The sequence below is a fragment of the Cynocephalus volans genome, chromosome 17 (genome assembly GCF_027409185.1).
Source record: "Cynocephalus volans isolate mCynVol1 chromosome 17, mCynVol1.pri, whole genome shotgun sequence".
NCBI lineage: Eukaryota > Metazoa > Chordata > Mammalia > Dermoptera > Cynocephalidae > Cynocephalus > Cynocephalus volans.
In genome coordinates, this window is record NC_084476.1 from 14,094,658 (window position 1) to 14,114,192 (window position 19,535).

General features: G+C 44.6%; 2 protein-coding genes across 2 annotated transcripts; both read right to left on the reverse strand.

Moving 5' to 3' along the window:
* Positions 1–3,360: 3,360 nt before the first annotated feature.
* Positions 3,361–6,263, reverse strand: LOC134365535 (olfactory receptor 1K1). The gene is given in 3 exon segments (XM_063081656.1): positions 3,361–3,608; positions 3,611–4,331; positions 6,207–6,263. Coding segments are annotated over 3 exon segments (1,026 nt in total).
* Positions 6,264–10,542: 4,279 nt separating this feature from the next.
* LOC134365406 (olfactory receptor 5C1) lies at positions 10,543–11,505 on the reverse strand. Its single transcript, XM_063081485.1, has one exon. The coding sequence runs from the start codon at positions 11,503–11,505 to the stop codon at positions 10,543–10,545; it is 963 nt and encodes a 320-aa protein (XP_062937555.1).
* Positions 11,506–19,535: the final 8,030 nt, after the last annotated feature.

The window sequence follows — 19,535 nt, forward strand, 5'->3', positions numbered from 1 at the left end:
TGAGCTGAACTGCTTGCTTTATTGGCTTCCTGGAATATCGATCCATGTCTAGAATTTTAAAGCAGTCATTTCTGTATTGAGAATGAATCTTGATGTTTTTATTTTGCATCTCTAATGGCTGCATTTTCCCTGTGGAAGCCCTTGCATAAAAGAAAGCTTCGGTTATAGAAATTTTCTCTGTATCCTTAGAAGGAGTAATCAGTTTACCATTTATGATCTGAGCCTCTTTTACTACTGAAATCTGTCCAATTGCTATACCTTTGAGATGAAGGCTGCTTTCCTTTATCACACATAGAAATTACATTAGAAATGAGGCTGTAAAGGCAGGCTCTGAAATTCTTTTCTTGAAATGCAATTATTTTTTTCTGGATGGGGTGGCTCATAGTGCTACGTGTTATTTGGAATGAACGGATCGGTTGAAAATATTGATGCTGGGAGGGGGATGGCTGGGTTGATTCTGAAATGATCAGAAGTTATTTGAGGAGAAGCGCAGGGAATAGGGTGAGTGAGAAGAGGTGGATTTCTCATGTGGCTCAAAGGGCTTCTGATGAGGGGCTGCAAAGTCCCTTAAGCTGAAGCAGTCTCATGGGAATAAGTATAAACTCTTCCAAGGGGACTGCTTGGAAGAGGATCAGTCATTCGTATATACTTGTTTTGTTTAAGGTGTTAAAAATTGATCTCTTTATATTTCATGTGAAAAAGATCCAGGGAAAAATTCTTCAGTGGGTTTATGAACTCTTTTTTCATTTCTGGGGACAGGGGAAGGAGTCTTCCTCTTGTCTCCAGGCCAACTCATCTTGTAGGTCCAGCTGAAGTAAAATGAGGGGTCTGATCCAGTTGGGGTGGAGTGGGAAGGTGGCCCAGGGCTCCACAGCTCCCCACATCCCCTTCTGGGGCCCGGAAGGAAGGAGACCAAACGTCCAGCCCAGGGACTGGCACAGAGCAGATGGCTGGTGAATATTTGTTAACTCGAATTGAAGGGTGGTTTATGATGTGGTGGAAAGAGCACAATACCAAGAGTCAGGAGAACTGGGAGTTAAGTTGGCTAGTGGGATGAACTAGGACGAACCTCCTTACTTCTCTGAGCCTCAGTTCCCCTACATTCAAAATGGGGATTTGGCCCCAGGCCACTGTAAGACCTGAAAGTGCTTGTGAGGCTGGTTGTAGTCATACTGTAGGAGTCACTGACCATGCTGAGGCTGAGGTAGCATGCTGGTGGTCAAGACCAAAGGCCGAAGGTGGCCACACTACCACATGGGCAGTGGGGGCCAGCGAGAGTGAGCCATCCCTCCAGGGATGTGGACAGTGAGCAGGATAACTGGAGGAGCACTGATGGCCCAGAAGAAGGGGGTACTGGCAACCTCCAGACCCCACCACGTCCCCCGCCCCTTGCTGATGCAGACAACTTACCTGGAAGGAGATCATAAGAGAGACGAGGTAGCAAGCACACCACAGGCACGCTCTCTGTGCTGGGGGCACAGAGATGACTCAGGCCAGTCTCTGATGGTGAGCAGATGACTCCATGCTGTGGGGCAGGCTGATAGCACAGGTGTGGAATGGGCGATGTGCATCACGACCAGTGTGGTTTTGAAGCTTCAAAGAAGGCAGAGGGAGGAAGTGGGTGGTGGGGACAAGCTACTGCTAGAGCAGCAAGGTTCAGTCATTGCAGCATGAATAGACAACCTGGGCATGGGGTGGGAGGAAAGGAGTATAAAAGGATGGTGTAAATGTCAGGCAGGGCGAGCTATGGGCACTGGTGGTGGAGCAAGGAAGCCCAAAGGCTGCACAGACTCTGCAATCTTGGACAGGTTTCTTAACCACTCTGGGCCTTGGTTTCCCAATTAATCAAATGAGAGGGTTGGGTTAGATCAGGGACTCCTCGAATTGGGGGCAGGGAGAAGCACTGGGGAGGCGGAGAAGGTGGGTAGCAGGCCTTGACCCTCACCTCATCTACACTGTGCTGCTTCTCCCCCTACTGTTTTATTTATTGTGTTTCTGTGTAAAACAGGTTTTTGTTTGTTTGTTTGTTTTTGACTAATGCTACCAGTCCAAAGAACTTTATGGTCCCTTTTGATCTAAATAGCATAGTACAGCAGTTCTGGGACCAGGCAGTGGCAGACTCATCTGTGGGATCTGGAAAGGCCTGTGCATTACCCGGGTCTAGGATCACTGCAGTTCTCCTGTTCTCTGGAGGAGGGGGTGGCAGTGGGGTGGTTTTGGGGAATGGGGTAGTGGGTGCATATTTCTTGGAGAAATAGGAATAGAAAAGCTCGTGCCTCACAACCTGTTAGGTAAAAGCTTGGGCACAGTGTGAGGGCTTTTTAGATGTCAAAACATGTCCTCACTTGAGACAGTGCACCTGTCTGAGACTTCCTCCTGAAGTTCTTCCATTGAGGCACTGAAATCTGGAGCCTGGATTCTTCGGGTCACAGTTAAAACACACCCGAATGACCCAAGTAGCATTTAAGTCTTGTTCTAGCTCTGATACTGATTAGGTCACCAACTTTGAGCCTCAGTTTTCTCATTCATAAAGTGGCAATAAGAATGCCCAAGCTTTTTGTGGGTAAAAGTAAATGAAGTGCTGGCATATGATAAAGACTTATATCCATCTGTCTCTAATGCCTATGCTCCCCCTTTCTTCTCAGCTTTGCTATATTTTATTTTATTTATTTATTACTGTGCGTGTCCACATCATGCTGCTTCTACAGAATGCCAGGTGTAACTGAACAGGGGGTATCATAGTGAACAACTACAAGAACAAAAAATAGGAAAAAATGGACTGCTTCTAAATGCTGTTGGCATAAAAATACCGTCATTTATTCCTCTCAGATGTGCCAAGTGCCTCCTATGTGCCAGACTCTGTTTGTTAGGAGGGGTCAGCCCTTCACACATGAGTCTGTGAACTTTTATTCCCATCCCAGTTGAGAAGTCAATTTATTTGAGAACACATGGTAATATAGCTGAAAATAAAGTCCTAATCAAGTATTAGGGGTCACATACCTTCCCAGATCCCTCTAATTCCTGAGCAAAGGGTAGTATGCTTTCTAAGTGCCTGGGACTGGCCATTAGAAGAGGGTGCAATGTGGCAGAAAGGGCCCAGATTTTGCCCCCTTAGAATTGTGTAAACTTGGTAAAGTCACTTATTGTCTGTGAGCCTGTTTCCTCATCTGTAAAACTGGGTCGTAATATCTGCTTCCCTGGTTGCTGTGGGAATAAAGCAAGATCAGGCAAAGATCTGCTTCATTCAGAAAATGATAGCTATTACTGCATTAAGATATTTGGAAATAGCAGAGAATAGATGATTGCATTCATGAGTTGTTGCTGTGGGTGATGTGGTCTGTGTCTGGCGGAGTCCATGCCTCACGAGTCACTAGCTGAGACCCTTCGGCCAATGAAAAGGGCTTGGAGTGAATCCTGCACGTCATGATTCCGGAGGCTGTAGATGATGGGGTTCAGCATGGGGGTGACTATGGTGTACGTGACACTGGCCACAAGGCCCCGCTCTGCCTCATAATGGGACGTGGGCCAGAAGTAGACTGCGATGACTGTCCCGTAGAAAAGGCCCACCACGGCCAGGTGGGAGCCACAGGTGGACACAGCCCGGAGACCCCAGAGGCTGAGGGCAGCTGGAGCACTGCAGCTGCGATGGCCCTGTAGGAGGTGAGCATGAGCAGGAAGGGAGTGACCACCCCCGCGGCACCCTTGGTGAAGATCAGCAGCAGCTGGATATGGTGGGTGTCAGAGCATGAGAGCCTTAAGAGAGGCTGGTGGTCACAGAAGAAGTGGAGCACTTGGTGGGAGGCACGGAAGGACAGGCAGGCCATGAGCAGGATATGCAGGAGGGAGTGGATGTGAGACATCAGCCATGCTACCCCCACCAGGGCTGTGCACACAGCCCAGGACATCTTTATGGCATAGAGGAGGGGGTGCTGGATGGCCACGTAGCTGTTGTAGGCCATGGTGGCCAGGAGACAGCTATCAGTTACACCCAGGGCAAAGAAGAAGTCCATTTGTGTCAGGCAGCCAGCCGGGGAGATGGATTGGTCATGGGCCAACAAGTTGGCCAGCATCTTGGGCACAGCGATGGAGGTAAAGCAGAGGTCAGCAAAGGAAAGATGGACCAGCAGGAAGTACATGGGTGCATGAAGGGCTGGACTGGCCTGGATGGCAGCCACAATGAGTCCATTACCCAGTGTGCCCACCACGTGCGAGACCAGGAACAGCACAAAGAGAAGCTGCTGCTGTCCCGGACTTGGCATCAGGCCCAGTAGCAAAAACGGGGCTCCCTCTGAAGACTCGTTGGCAGCACCCGTGGCTGGCTGGTTATTTGCCTGGAACCCCAGGGGTTCTTTTCTACTGAGGGGTCATCTCCCCAACATCTAAGGGAAAAGGCGAGTGGCAACATTGCTCAAGGCTTCCTGGCCATTAGAAAAATCATGGGTTTGGGCTCAGATAGTCCTGGCTGTATATACAGGTGTGACTGTGGGCAAGTCATTTCACCTCCTGAAACTTTTTTATTTCTGGGCCTTAGATTCCCTATCTGTAAAATAAGGGAGTTGAACTAGGTGATCTTCAAGGCCACTTCCGACTTTGATACTTTGTGATTTTGAGTAAAAACAGAACCAAAGATATTGCCCGGGATGTAGACCAGGGAAGGAGGAAAAAATGAAGGAAGATAGTTGAGTTGGTAGAGCGTGGTGCTGATAACACCAAGGTCCAGGGTTTCATCCCTGTACTGGCCAGCCACCAAAACAAACAAACAAACAAACAAACCAAAACCCAAAAAACAAACAAACAAAAAAAACCAGAGAGAGTAGAAAGAAATTCCAAATCTGGACATCACTTATGGTTATATTGAAATGAATATGAACTCACAACACCGAGACACAAATAATGACATTTTAGAACATTGTGGGTAAGGAGAAGAACTCAATACCTCCCAAGAGCATGGGGTACAATGAACTAATGATATCCAGATAATCGGACTGCCATCAAGTGTTTCATCATCCACAGTAGATGCCAGAACACAGTCAAGCAATATCGTCAAATTCTGAAGAAAAAGGATTTCAAATTTAGAATTCTATACTAAGCTAAAATTTTAATTAAGTATGAGGGAAGAATAATATTTGCAGACTTGCAAAAAAAAAAAAAAAATCCCCAAACCCCAAAAAACAAAACAATCTGGATGACTTTCCGTAATCCCAGAAAACATTCCCCATAAAATCACACTTAGTGAGCACCAAGCAAACAACATCCCTCTGTGAAAAACTTGCGTGGACAGACACATCTGTTGGGGTGCAGAGACATAACTCTTAAAGACAGAGGAAACTTGTTTCAATGTTTCCATTTTTTCCTGTCTGAATCTCAATGCAGAAATCTTGGACAATCCTCTAAGAAAAAGACTTTTAAAAATTTATTTTATTTTATCATTACACAATTTAAACATTTTTTGTGGCCCTTTTACCAGTTTCTCCCTAACTCCCCTCCCCCACATTCCCTTTCTCACCTCTGGGTGAGAAGTCGTCTTGAAAGGAGAAGGATTTTAGGACAAAGAATTGCTTAAGACTATGCTGAGACTACCTCTCCAGGGGAATAACCTCCAAATTTCTTTCCATGTGCTCTATTAAAAAAACAAAAAACATCGAGTGAGGGACATCCATACCCTACTGTCTTCCTTTTTTCTCTTCCACTGGTTAAGAAGAATCTTCTGGGTTTAGTTCCCTGAACAGCATCTTTTCTATCACTCCCAATCATGTCCTATCTTCCAAGAGGAGAAGAGGATCAGGGTGACTGGGGAGGATGGAGGGAGGTCTCTTTATAAAATCGCTTTTGGGAACTCGACCTGCTCTGACCTGTATCTAAAGTGGTCCCAATAAACATTCAAATATATCGAGCTGTTTGCAGAAACTTTCGTATGAAGTCACACAGACATGTGGGTATGCAGACATGTGCGGCCTCAAGCTGGTCTCTGAAAAGACATGGGCACGATCAATCATATACGGAAATATGGATCCAGCACATGCATTCACACCCACATGAGCGAGAAGCATAACCACAAGCTCCAAAGGCCCTGAACATCATACACGTAAACACGGGACAAATGCAATCACAAAGTAGCACTGAGACCGGAGGGTGACAATCATTCACACACTCCTGTTCGTGGAGGTACACAGCACCATGCACAGCTACTGCGACCCATCATGTACGTTCATGCTTTCGTCGACCACTACGCTGTGTGGGCACTCTACCAGGTGCCCGTCCATGCACATCCAGTCACACCCCGCCCCTCACTGACCACACAATCATGTCCTGTGCACAGTCTTACACCTTCATGCACATGGCTGCACTCATGTAGTCTCATGATAGATCTCAACAGAGATGTGCCACCCTAGAGGGGCATGTCCACATCTGCACTGCCTCCTACCCCCTGCAATGACACTATCGGGCAGTGATGGTAACGCACAATCACAGCCTCACAAGCATAACACACTCATACTCACACATATGACTCATGCACACAGTCATACATAGGAAGACAGATCTGCACACTCACAGCCTGGACCTTTGCCCTCAGGTGTACCCTCTGGCCTCCCCAATTGCAGGAGGGAACAGCAGCAGTGACCAGGTATAGTTTGTCATTGGAGGGTCTGAGGAGGGAGTGATTGGCCACTCTTATGGGACTTGGGGACTTGGGAGCATCTTAGCTTCTCTCCAGAGGCAGCAGCCCTTTTACCCTGGACTTCATCCCTGGGGCAGGAGGCAGCTTGGCTCTGGGACTTGTTATCCTTCCTCTCTAGGGCCCAATTTAACAGGGAGGGGGTGGTTGGTGCCACCTCCACCTCTGGGGACATTCAGGAGCCTTGTGCACAGCTACCTTGTGCATGGTGAAAATGCTACTCCCTACTCCCAAAGAGAAGGGTCAGGCTGACCTCTGAACCCCAAACAGAGAGACTAGGGAGCCCATAGTTTACGGTAGTAGCTTCTGGGGCCAACCCTCCTGTTACCTTAGCTGTAGCTGGTGGCTTCTTGTAGGAAGTGTAGGAGTGTGGGAGGCACTGTGCCTCTGGTGACTGTGGCAGTGTGCATGGCTGTGTTGTGTCTCTGTGCAACTGAATGTGCCCACAAGTTTGCGTGTGTGTCTGAGCATGCACCTACATCTGGGTCTGTGTGGGTGACCACATCATGGAGTGTTTCTTTGGCAATAAATGCTTCTGATCGGAGTTTCAGTCTGTGTTGTGAGGTATGTGTTTCTGTGTGTATATCGTGGTGTGAGGTAATTGAGCCCATGTGTAGCATTCTGGGTGGGAATGGCTCTGCAGGACTCAGTGTTGAAACAACCATAATGGGTGACTTTGAACATAACGAATTTTCAATAATTCCCTGTTTCCTATTGAATAAAGTACTAATTCTCCTACCTGATATCTGAGCCATAGGGTGTCCTTCTTCCCAGATCCTCAATCTTCAAACTTCCCTCCACTTCTTTCCTAACACTCCCTCGTTGAATTGGTCTCCTACAGTCCTCTGCACACGCTGAGCTTTTCTCAATTCCATGCCTTTGTGTGCATCTGTCCCACCCCGCCCTGTGGAATGCCCTTTCCCCTCAATTCCCACCCATGGTGCAGGGCCCAACCCACTTTGTGCAACAGGTGCTCCAAATAGACCCCCAGTCTTTTCCCCACCCCAAACCCGCACCTATACGGACTGCCTATCTTGGTAAATGGGGTTGAAGGAGGTGGAAAGGGCAATACTTTGTATCAGAATTGGACAGGTTCTCCTGGGCATCTCACTTTTGGAGTGGGGATCTGACAGCTTCTCTTCCTTCATCCTCTAGGCTGGGCTCTGTTACTGTCTCCCAATCCCTGCCCCTTCTTTCTTGTTTGTTTTCTGGTCTATCAAATAGGCCCAGCATAATAGCCTACAACCTCATGTTTCCTCTAGTTGATTTTCAGGATTTATGTAATGATCGTATCTGGCTTCTTCACTGATGCTAAACACATGGAAGGACCCATGGACATCCTGCAGGACCAAAATGACGGAAGGGGTCATATTCCTCTGGGAGCTTTCCCCCGACCATGGTGGGTGCTGTATGTCATGAGACCCCAAACCCATGAAAAGAAGAAAAGATCATAGAGGAGATCTTTGAGTATAACATGATTGAATTGGGGGCAAACCCTACCTTCACAGTCCTGTGGTTGCCAGCTCTTCTGATAATGCCCCCGACCTTTGTCACAGCATGTGAGTTGTTATGATGATGGGGAGTAAGAAGAGTTGGGGAACTGGGAAAGGATTATAAAACCTTGTGATGGAAGAAGGGGTTTAATTTATGTAAGTCTTTGTCAAAGTGTGCTGAGTTTGGGATATTGTACCCTCTGATCAGGAAATAGGGTGACTGACCATCCTGTTTTGCCCAGGACTAAGGGGGTTGGAGGTTCTTGGGACATAGGACTCGGAGTTTTAAGACTGGGACAGTTCTGGGAAAAAAGGGGTGAGTTTGTCACTCTGTCGGGAAACCTATAAAGTCCTCTAAGATTTAAGAAAATTGTTTAATCCACATCTTTCTCTCCATTAGCTTGGGAATAGTTACTAAGAAGACCATAGTTACTAAGAGGGAGGGTTCTAGTCCTAGTCATAAAGGGCATCAACTTCCCAGAAAGCCAGGCTGACGCTTCTGTCTTCTTGCAGGCTGTGTCAGGTGGCTGATTTCTCGCTGAGGGGAGTGTGTAGGGGAAAGGCCAGCCCTTGGCCAGGGCCCTAGGAAGAGACTCCATGGGGAGCCTATTGGGTAGTCACAATGAAGCATTTTTTGAGACTCACACCTTGCCACCCCTGCCCTCACCTCAGCCATAATCAGGGGAACTGGAGGGGGATCATGCAGGGGCTGACATCTGACTCTGGCCATGTTCACCTCTCTTTGGAAGCTCCTGCCCCTAACTCCCAGGGGCCTGCATGAAGGGGCCTCCCAGGAAGAATGCAGTGCCTTGGGCCTTACCCATGAATAACTGAATCAAGAAGACAAAGGAAATCTATAAATATTGTGAACTCTGAAGATGAAAGTCCCAAGAACACTGGATTTGGAGGGTCCACAGTGACCCAAGACTTGGAGCACTGAAACTACTGTTGCCCAAGAGGTCATAGTTATGGCATTCTCTCTCTTAACCCCACCCTACCTCTAGATGTTGTAATCTTAACACGAAGCAGTCATGATATTAACCCTACCCAACCACATGCTAATCTCAGCATGCTCATAGCTCTGAATGAAACTTAACTAAATCTACCAACCCCCTCTGACCACTTTAAGAAACATTATTCATTATCCATAACCCTAGCTAATTCTTAAATTAAAGCATGTCAATTTGATACGCAAAATATCCTCATCAGTAGGCTGTGACTTAAATTTATCACAAACATTATCTGCATAACAAATTAACTTAAATCTAATACAAACTAAACTCTAACTCAAATTTAATCTAGCAATACAAATGAAACTGAGCTCCAATATTAATTAGTCCTGCACTCTAACACCAACCCTAAAATATTTCTAATATTTCTAACAAGACTTAAGTTTACCTGAACAGTTACTCCCAAATTTATCCCAAATCTACTACTAATAAATGATAAAATTGACATCATTTTTTTTTTTTTTTTTTGTCTTTTTCGTGACCGGCACTCAGCCAGTGAGTGCACCGGCCATTCCTATATAGGATCCGAACCCGCGGCGGGAGCGTTGCTGCACTCCCAGCACCGCACTCTCCCGAGTGCGCCACGGGCTCGGCCCAAAATTGACATCATTTTAATTTAATCCTAAATTTGCCTAATTGCTTCTTAATTCTACATAACCCTAACCATAACCTACCTTAACACCAGCCCTACTCTTATCCATAACCTGAATCCTAATCTGAACCCTAATCTAACCATAACCATAATTTTGACCCTTTCCTAACCTCTATCATATGCCTGGGCTAGTCTAACTTTGTCCAAATCCAGACCTAGCTGTTGGGATTTTGGTGACGAACTCACGCGTGTTCTGGGGCCGTTCAGCCATTTCCCTGAGAAATGGAATACACAGGCTCTGGGGAGGGATGTTCGCCTCATCAGGTTCAGTCCTATTCTTTGGCATGAGTGGGTTCTGAAGATGCTCTCAATGCCAAGGAGAGCAGGAGCAGACCCACTGGTCACGAAGAAACTGAAAAGGGCAAGAATCTCCAAACAGTTGGAGCCAGCACAGCTGGGGATCAGCCTCGTAAGTACACACGGCAAATATACCTATGTTACTTCACCTGGTAACATCCAGGAACTTTTATGTTTTGAACATTGAGGAACCGAAGGCAGCTCAGTAGCAACATCAACCTTGTCCTGGTTCTGGATCTAGGTCTAGTCCTGGGTTACCCCCATGTTCCTGCCTCCCTTCTATATCCTTCCATTTCCCTCTTTTTATAGTCCCTTACACGATGACAAGAGACATCCAAGCCAGAGGAACATCCATCTTTGCCCACAGTGATGAGCCATCCCTGCTGGTCAGATCTAACCAACATCCTCAGACCATCACTGGTGCCCCGGCTCAGGACAGCAGAATCGAGTCCAGGTCCGCCTGAGGGCCTCCTTGACCTCCCTGTTGCGGAGGCTGTAGATGAGCGGGTTGAGAGCAGGAATGACAAGGGTGTAGAACAAAGAGGCCATCTTGTCGGTGTCCAGGGCATAGCTGGAGCTGGGACGCAGGTACATGAAGATGAGGGTCCCATATAGTATGGCCACAGCCATGAAGTGGGAGCCACAGGTGGAGGCTGCTCGCCGACGGCCCTCAGCCGAGTGCATGCGGACCACAGCCCCAGCAATGAAACAGTAAGACACGGCAATAGCCAACACTGTGACTGTCTGGATGAAGCCACAGACAGCAAAGAGGAGGAGTTCGTTGAGACTGGTGTCATTGCATGAGATGGCCAGCAGTGGAGGGATATCGCAGAAGAAGCTGTTGACCTCCCGGGAGTGACAGAAGCTCAGGCGGAAGGTGAAGGTTGTGTGGACAAAGGCACTCACTGCCCCACCCAGACCTGATGCCCCCAGCAAGGCCAGGCATAGACGTGGTGACATAGCTGTTGTGTAGAGAAGAGGGTTTCCGATAGCTACATAGCGGTCATAGGCCATGGCTGCCAGCAGGCAGCATTCTGCATCAGCCAGTCCTGCAAAGATGAACATCTGGAGGGCACATGCTGTGTAAGGGATGGTGGCACAGGGCAGCAGCAGATCTACTAGCATCTTGGGGCCGATGGCTGAGGAACAGCAGGCATCCAACAGGGAGAGGTTGGCCAGGAAGAAATACATAGGTGTGTGGAGCCGGGCATCCACGCGGATCAGCAGCACCATGCCCACATTTCCCAGCAGACTCACCAGGTAGACAGGCAGGAAGATCAGGAAGAGGGTCATGCGCATGTCCCAGCGATCTGTGATGCCCAGGAGGATGAATTCAGCCGGGGCAACCCAGGCCCAAGTGAGGTTCTCTGGGCTCATCCTGCTGGACAAAGACTGAGGAGAAGCAAAGCAAGAGGGAGATGAGAGAAAGGTCATGACCACGATGCTGGAAAAATCACTGTGTGCCAGGAGTCAGAAGCCTTGGGTTTCAGTATTACCTGTGCAGCAAAATTGCTGTGTGACCTTGGACAAGCCACATAACCTCTCAAAACCTTTGTTTCTAACTCTGAGAAGTCTCTGCAATTTAATTGTCATGAGGGCAGGAGTCTTGTCTTATTCACTTTTGTATCCATAGTACTGAGAACGTTGTGTGGTACATGGCAGGTGCTCAATAAATATTTGTTAAATGAATAAATGATTAATGGGATGATACTTAGCATCTGGCCAAGAATCAAAAACCTCATGACTCTATGCATTCTCCTCTCCAGTTTCCCAGTGAGGCAAAGAGACAGTGCAATGGGCAGAAAGAGTCTCCTGATCCAAAGGGCAACCAGCTATGGGTCTTGAGGTTTGCTGGAAGGATATCTTTCTATTAGAGTAAGACCTGGGAAAGGAGTGACTTGATATCTTGGGGAGACAAAGAAGTGGAAAGAACAGAGAATGGGAATGTACTCTTGGGCTAATTCTTTACCTCTCTGAGCCTCAATTTTCTCATCTGTATAATGGGAGTTAAAGCTGCAAGGATTCAATGAGTTAATGCATGTAAAGCATCTCACACAGTGCTTGGCACAAAACAGACATTTAATAAAGGTCCAATAAGTCAAATTGAATTGAGCTGGATGTTTTGGCTCAGTACTAGAAGGAAGCAACTTTTAAGGCAATCAGAAGTATGTAATTCCCAGAAAGGGCAACGTTTGCTTCACATTCCTCTGCCCTTGCACTCGTTCCCTCTGCCTAGAACTCATTTCCTCTTTCTGTGATTGACAAAAACTCTTTCCAGTGTGAAGCCTTCCCTGATCTACCCCAAAGAAACCTAACTTCTCTCTTGTCTGTGCTCTGGAGCCTACATCTGTCTTAGCACTTCACCATTCTATTACAAATATTTTGTCTGTCTCTCCTATGGGATTTGAGCTCCTTGATTCAATATTTATTCAACAAACACTTAGTAAATTTTACTGTATGCTAAGAATGGCCCTGTAATTCATTTTTGTATCTTCAGGGTCTGATATATAGTCACTGCTTAATATATGACACAGTGAAAGAGTCTTGGTTTTGAGTCCAGGTCCTACCACTTTCTGGTGTGTAACTTCAGGCAAGCCACTTCACCTCTCTTAGCCTCAGTTTACTCTTTGCAAAGTAGGAATCATCATATCTTTGTTGCAGAGTTCTAAGAGGCAACTGATGTGCAGCAAAGGGCCAGGAGCTGAGTAAATGCTTTTTCCCTTCCCTCTAAGAGAAGTTTAGATGCTTGGGATCTATCTATGCCCAGTGAGGATGATGAAGGTCGCCTACAAAGTACAGCTTGGATGAAAAAATTTTAACATTATTACATGTAGGTGTGGTTGTTGTGTTTGCGAAAATGTAAATCGGGACATTTCTCAAAATTGCGAATACCTCAGTGTCTTAGTCTACTTGGCTTGCTATACAGAGTGCCATAGACTGGGTGGCTTAAATAACAAACATTTATTTCTCACAGTTCTGGAGACTGAGAAGTCTGTGATAAGAGGGCCAGCATGGTCGTATTCTAGTGAAGCCTCTTTTTTTGGCTTGCAGACGGCCACCTTCTTGCTGTGTTCCCACATGGTGGGGAGAGAGAGTGAGTAAACTCTCTGGTCTCTTCTTATAAGGGCACTAATCCCATCATGAGGGTCCCATCCTCATGACCTCATCTAAACCAAATTATCTCCCAAAGGCCCCACCTCCAAATGCCATTATATTAGGCGGTAGGACTTCAACGTGAATTTTTGGGGACACAAACGTTCAGTTCATAGCAGCTAGTAATTTCACTTAGGGTGTTTACTTTTGAAAACTCTCATACATATTCACCAGGAAACATGCATAAGGGTGCATGCACTCATGGGATGTTTGTAATAGCCAAACACTAGTCAGACCTAGATGTTTATCAATAGGCTTATATGAGTTACACAGGAATGAAGTCAATCTATATGTATTAATGTGAAGAAATCTCAAAAAACGTATTTAGATAAAAACATAATTTGCAGAAAAATATACAGATAGATGAAAAAGCACAAAACAGTAATAAATGTTTTTATGTACATGTATGTAAAACATGCTGCTGGTTGCTTCAAATAGAGATGGGGTTCCAGCTAAAGGAGCCCAGTGCATCTCAGAGGATTTCATCATCTTTTCTCCCTCCCATATCCAGAGATAATCCTTCCTTTCTTTCAAGACTCAACTCAGAGGTCATCTTTTCCAGGAAGCTTTATCTGAATACTCAACTGCCCAACCTCTTATGCTGTAATGCCACCCACTGGGATCTCTGTATCATAGCCTTACTCCATTTTTTAAAAAAAATTTACGTTTAATTGACAAATAATAATTGTGTATACTTATGGATTAAAATGTGATGTTTTGATCTGTATATACATTGTGGAAAGACTTACTTGAGCTAATTTACATATCCATCACCTCACAAACTTATCATTTTTTTGTGGTTAGAACATTAAACATCTATTCTTTTAGCAATTTTGAAATATACAGTGCATTATTATTAACTGTGGTCATGATGTGGAATCTAAAAAAGTCGATCTCACAGAAACAGAGAGTAGAAAGGTGATTACCAGAGGCTGGGGGGATGGGGAGGGAGGGAAGGGTAAAGGGAAGATATTGATCAAAGAGTACAAAGTTTTAGTTAGACTGAAGGATTAAGTTTTAGTGATCTATTGCACTGCATGATACTCCATTGTTTTATAATTACTTAAATGTTTGTCTCCCATAACCTAATTGAGTACCTTGAGTTCTGGGACCTTTCACCCCTCTATCCTTAGGAGCACAGGACTCTGGGTATCTTTCCCCTTGTCTTTGGTGAGGTCACTGGTAGAGGCCAGACAGCTTCTAGGGGTAGAGGAACAGTGGGGTTCCAGCTCCACCAATTGTACGTTCTCCATGAAGGAAGCTGGCTGCTTAGCAGTTCTGCATACAAGAGCCACTTGGGGGCCAACCTCTTGTGTGTTTCAGTCTCCACAGGAAAGCAAACACCACTCACCTTTACAAAGTGAGGAGCAGAGCTGTCTCAGGTGCCTCTCCATTTCTCCATCTGTAAAATGGGGACAATAAGACTTTAGGGTTTTTAAGCTTCTTTGAAATTTTTGCGTGCAAGCATCTCAAAACTTCAGTTAAACAGGTACTGTGGATAGTGTGTGTGTGTTTGCAGACACACACAAAACATAGAATTAATTTTCCATGAATTTCCCTGAAAATCCTGACATTGTAGGGTTGGGGTATATAGTTCAGTCTGGGACTTTCTCCGAAACAGGAGGACTCATGTTTCCACAAGGAACAGCTTCTGGGTTTGTCCTTGGCTGCTAATCAAAGCTAACGAGGAACTAAAAAGATTGCGGGTTACTGAACTTTCAGGTTGCTGGCTCCATTTAGACTAAAGTTTGTTGTGAGGCTGTCGCTTGGAAAAGGAACCAGAACACCCAATTGAGAATTATAAAGGGGGGTCTTTTTTAGCCGGCTGGCGACTGCTTCTCCAGATATTTTGGTAAGAAAGCAGCCCTGAGTCTAAGTTTAAGGGGCCTTTTGAAGGCAAAAAGTCACATAGTCACACAGGCAAAATTATCATATAGTTACACACATTTCCTCCTGGTGTGAGGAGGGAGGGGGTTTGGCGAGGCCTAGCGCAAGCTGGTTACAGAAGCCAAGATAAGCCAGTTCATCACTCAGGGACAGCAAGAGCTTCCCCAGGGCAGTTTCCTCTCTAGGTTGTCTGTATACATCCGGATACAGCTCTTGGTTTTATTAGCCAGGAACAGCATAGGCGGGAAACAGCAAAGGCAGGCAGAATTTAAAATTTTTCTAAGTACAGGATAATTTTTAACTTCTAATTTCTACTAGGAGTGCTGGGGGGTTTTCAAACAAAAGCACTTTTCAAACAGTAAAAATGGCATAAGCTAAATTAATCTAACTTGTCACAAGCTGACTCTCTGGTCTTTTCTAATTCTTCCAACTTCCCTGCTTTCCGTCTGATTCCACATTAATCTTTCCAGTCTCTGGGCTTAAAATCTGTTTTGAAGTCTGTCTAGGTATCTATTTATATATGTATGTATGCATCTATCTATCTATCACCTATCAATCAATCAATCAATTTTTAATTATCTACTTAAATATTTAACTACCTACTAAGGGACAGGCAGTCTATGAGCACAAGCGATTCAGGTGCCAACATGACATATCTGTCCCTACTCTCATGGAGCTTTCAGGCTGCTGGGAAGAAAGACCTCTTAATGAGATATTCATATGCATATAATCACAAACTGACGTATGTGATCTAAAGGAGAGGAACATGTTTCTTTCTGTATCTCTCTTTCTCCCCATTTTACTGAATGGCTCATGATGTCCCAAGTAATTTGTATGCATAATCTTATTTAATACTTAGCACATCCCTATGAAGTAGATACTTTTATATTTATTCACAGATGAAGAAAGCCAGGCCCAGGGAACGGTCTTTCACTTTTGAGGGTGACTCTGTTCCCATCCTCTCCTTTCACAGCCACTGGGCCACTTATCTGTCATGCCTCTGCAGAACCTCTTAGACTGGTCCACTTCTCTCCACGGACTGCCATGTCCCTGTCCAAGTCCCATTAATGAATTATGTGTGAGCTTCCCAACGAGTCTCTAGACTTACCACATTTTCCTCTCTCCACTCTGCTCCTTAAAGCTTTGTCTAAGCATTTTACTCCCACCGTGCATCAGATTAATCCGAACTCCTCAACCAAGGGTCTCTGTAAAGTACTTTTGTAACATTGTCTCTTCTGTACAAGCCTTTGCTCTGGTCCAGCCTTCTCACTATTCATTGCCTCCTATACTAGGCCTGCTTATTCCAACCTTTTGAACCTCTTTTGAGGTTTTTGAGGTTCTTTTGCCTGTCTGGAATTCCTTTCTTTCCTCTTCCTCCCCTATTCAAACCCTAGCCATACTTGCATGCCCAGTTTCATTTCTGTCATCTCTATGAGTCTATCACCAGCCATCACAATCTACTTTGGCTAAGTGTTAAGGGGCTTGTGATATTTTCTGTCACAGTATCACTTTAGTTTTGTGTATTCAACTCCCTGAAAGATATTCACTCCTTAAAAGAAGTTGGATTCTGCAATTGAAAGTATGCTGCCATGAGATGGGGGGCGGGGGGAGGAACAAGTAATACAGTCTCATAGTGGGAGCCACTAGACCAGAGATAGAGAATTTGTAATAAGGGTGATGTTATGCCCCAATCCCGTGATCAGAGCAGACATACATTGCCAATCAATCATGCTACTCATTCTCACTGAACTCAGACTAGCCTTAGAATCCTTCTTCTATCAGTGCTTGTGGAAGTCACTGCCTGAGGGTTGGTGCTGGTAGGAGAGATGAATCACTTTTGTTATTCTTTGGCTATCTGCATGCTTTCCAGGAGATTCACCCCCCACTTTTTCAATCCTGAATTTTTCCATAGCCTTTCCAAGTGAAAAAAATGTAAAATGTTAATGTCAACAATTAAAGAGTACATCTTTAGAAGTTAGGGTTTTCCAATTTGCTCTTTTGTTATTTATTAATTTTTTAACAGCAATACAACAAGCTATATAGAATTCAAGAGGTACCAAAGGGTATTTAATAAAAAGGAAGTCTCTGAGTCCTCTATTTTTGCTTTCTAGAGGGAATTACTGCTACCAGTTTCATGTGTATCCTTCCAGAGTTATTTTAAGAATACACAGATGTATCAGTGTACACATATTTAAAAAATTATGTTAGCATACCTTCCAACACCTTGCTTTTTTCTCATTTAACAATATATTTTGGTTGTCATTCTAGGAGATACAAAGAATTTTAAAGGCTGCATGGTATTCCATTTATTTCAGTAGTATCCTATTGATAGAGATTTAACTTGTTTAAAATCCTTTGCTACTAAAGTTAATGTGTTCATGCTACAATACCATTACAAATATGCAATTTTGTACACATGTGAAAATATATGTTGGACAATTCCCTTGAAGTTAGAATCCTAGGCCAAAGAATATATGCTTTTTATTTGACAGATATTGTCAAATTGCTCTTAAATGGTGCTGTATGAATTTATATTTCCACTGGCAATGCGTAAGAGTACATGCTTTCCAGCCTTCTCCATAATAGTGTTTTCAGAATTTTTGCTAAACTGATATGTAAAAGTACTTCATTGTAGTCTTAATTTACATTATCTTATTATGAATGAGAATGAGCATTATTTCATAAGCTTAAGAATCACTTATTTTTTTTGAACTCTGTTAATATCTTTGCCAGTATTCTTTATACAGAAAGAATTTCTCTAAACTCTTTGCGGAAATGAACTCTTTGTGATATAAATTACATAATTATATATATTTCTATTTTGTCATTAGTCTTTTGATTTTATGATTCATTGTTTTTACAAAAGATATGTTTTTGTTTTATGTAATTGAATTCATCAATTTTTATTTGATAGTTTTTAGGTTTTTTTATTATATATAGAAGCCCCTTTTTCATTGTGAGATTATAAAACTATTCTCCCATGGTTTTCTTCTGGTACATTCATAGTTTCTTTTTTTTATGATAAAATATTTAGTTCATCTGGAATTTATTTTGGTGCAAGTTGTAAAGTGATGATCCAAATTAATTTTTTTTTTAACCAAAAAATTAAGCAGAAAGGAGGGCAGAAGGTAACTCAGAGTTTAATGTTATGGGAAAGTTGTGAGGTGTATTCTCCTCTTGGCTGTAAGTGCTGTAAAGATGGGGGAAATACTTCTTCCACTGTGAGGTCAAGCACGTGGCACAGTCTGGCACATAGTAGGTGCTTGGTGAATCCTCGTGGAAAGATAAAAGCAGTTCCCTTACATGCTCACTAGAACTGGCTGAAGCCTTCTATGCCTCTCATTCTGCAACAAAGAGACTTCTGCCCACCCGCCCTCACTCTTAGGATGAGGCTGACTAACTGTCCCAGTTTTAGCCCTGCAAGTCTTGTGTCCCAGGAAACTCCTCTGTTCCAGATAAACCAGGATGGTTGGCTACCATATCTAGGATAATGCTTCCTTTCCTAGGAGTGGGAGGAGCAGACTCTGGGGGAAGCCTGTATCAGGATCCTCTTCTCTAAGTGAAGGAAGGTTTGCCTTCATGAGCTTGACTTTCTATCCCTTACAAAATGTACTGAGTACTGCCCTGGCCCTGTCTGGATCAATATATGTTGGCTTCTAGTCTTCAATTCTCCTCCTGCTCCTGCCCCTTCATGATTTGCTCTGTGTGGTGCAGCTGGTGGCTGGCATGGCTGGGATTCTCACCTGGCTTTTCTGATCTCAGTTCCAGCTGCTGCGAGTCCCTTCCCTTCTCTGGTTAGGACTATCTCTCCTTAAAGGTAAGGAAACTGAATTCCGAAGAAGGGAAGATACACAGCTATGAAGGAGTACAGTTGGGGCTTGACCTCAACTCTCCTGGCTCCAAATCCAGTTCTCTTTCCTTAAGTGCTGTCTCTAGGTGGATACCCTAATTAGGTCTCTTAATAGATTACCAAGCTAGTTGTGGCCAATGTCTTTCCCCAGTCCTCCCATCTTTAGATTGAGCAGTTTGGCCCAGATCAGTGGTTTCCATTCTACTCTGTGGACTGGTGTCATTAGAATTACTGGTGGAGCTTTGTGAAAATTTAGTTTGCTATGCATGGTGCCCAGGAATTCTAAACAATTGATTTAGAGTGGGGCTCAGAAATATGTAGTTGGAAAAAATGTTCCAGGTGATTCTGATATGCAGCTGATTTGGGACTCCTAAGCAGCAATTTTCTACCTTCAATGTGCATGGGAAACACTTGAAGGTCTTATTAAATTCAGTGTCTGTCTCGGAAGGCCTGGAGAGGGGCCTGAGATTCTGCATTTCTAACAGGCTCCCAGCTGATGCTGATGCTGCTGGTCTGT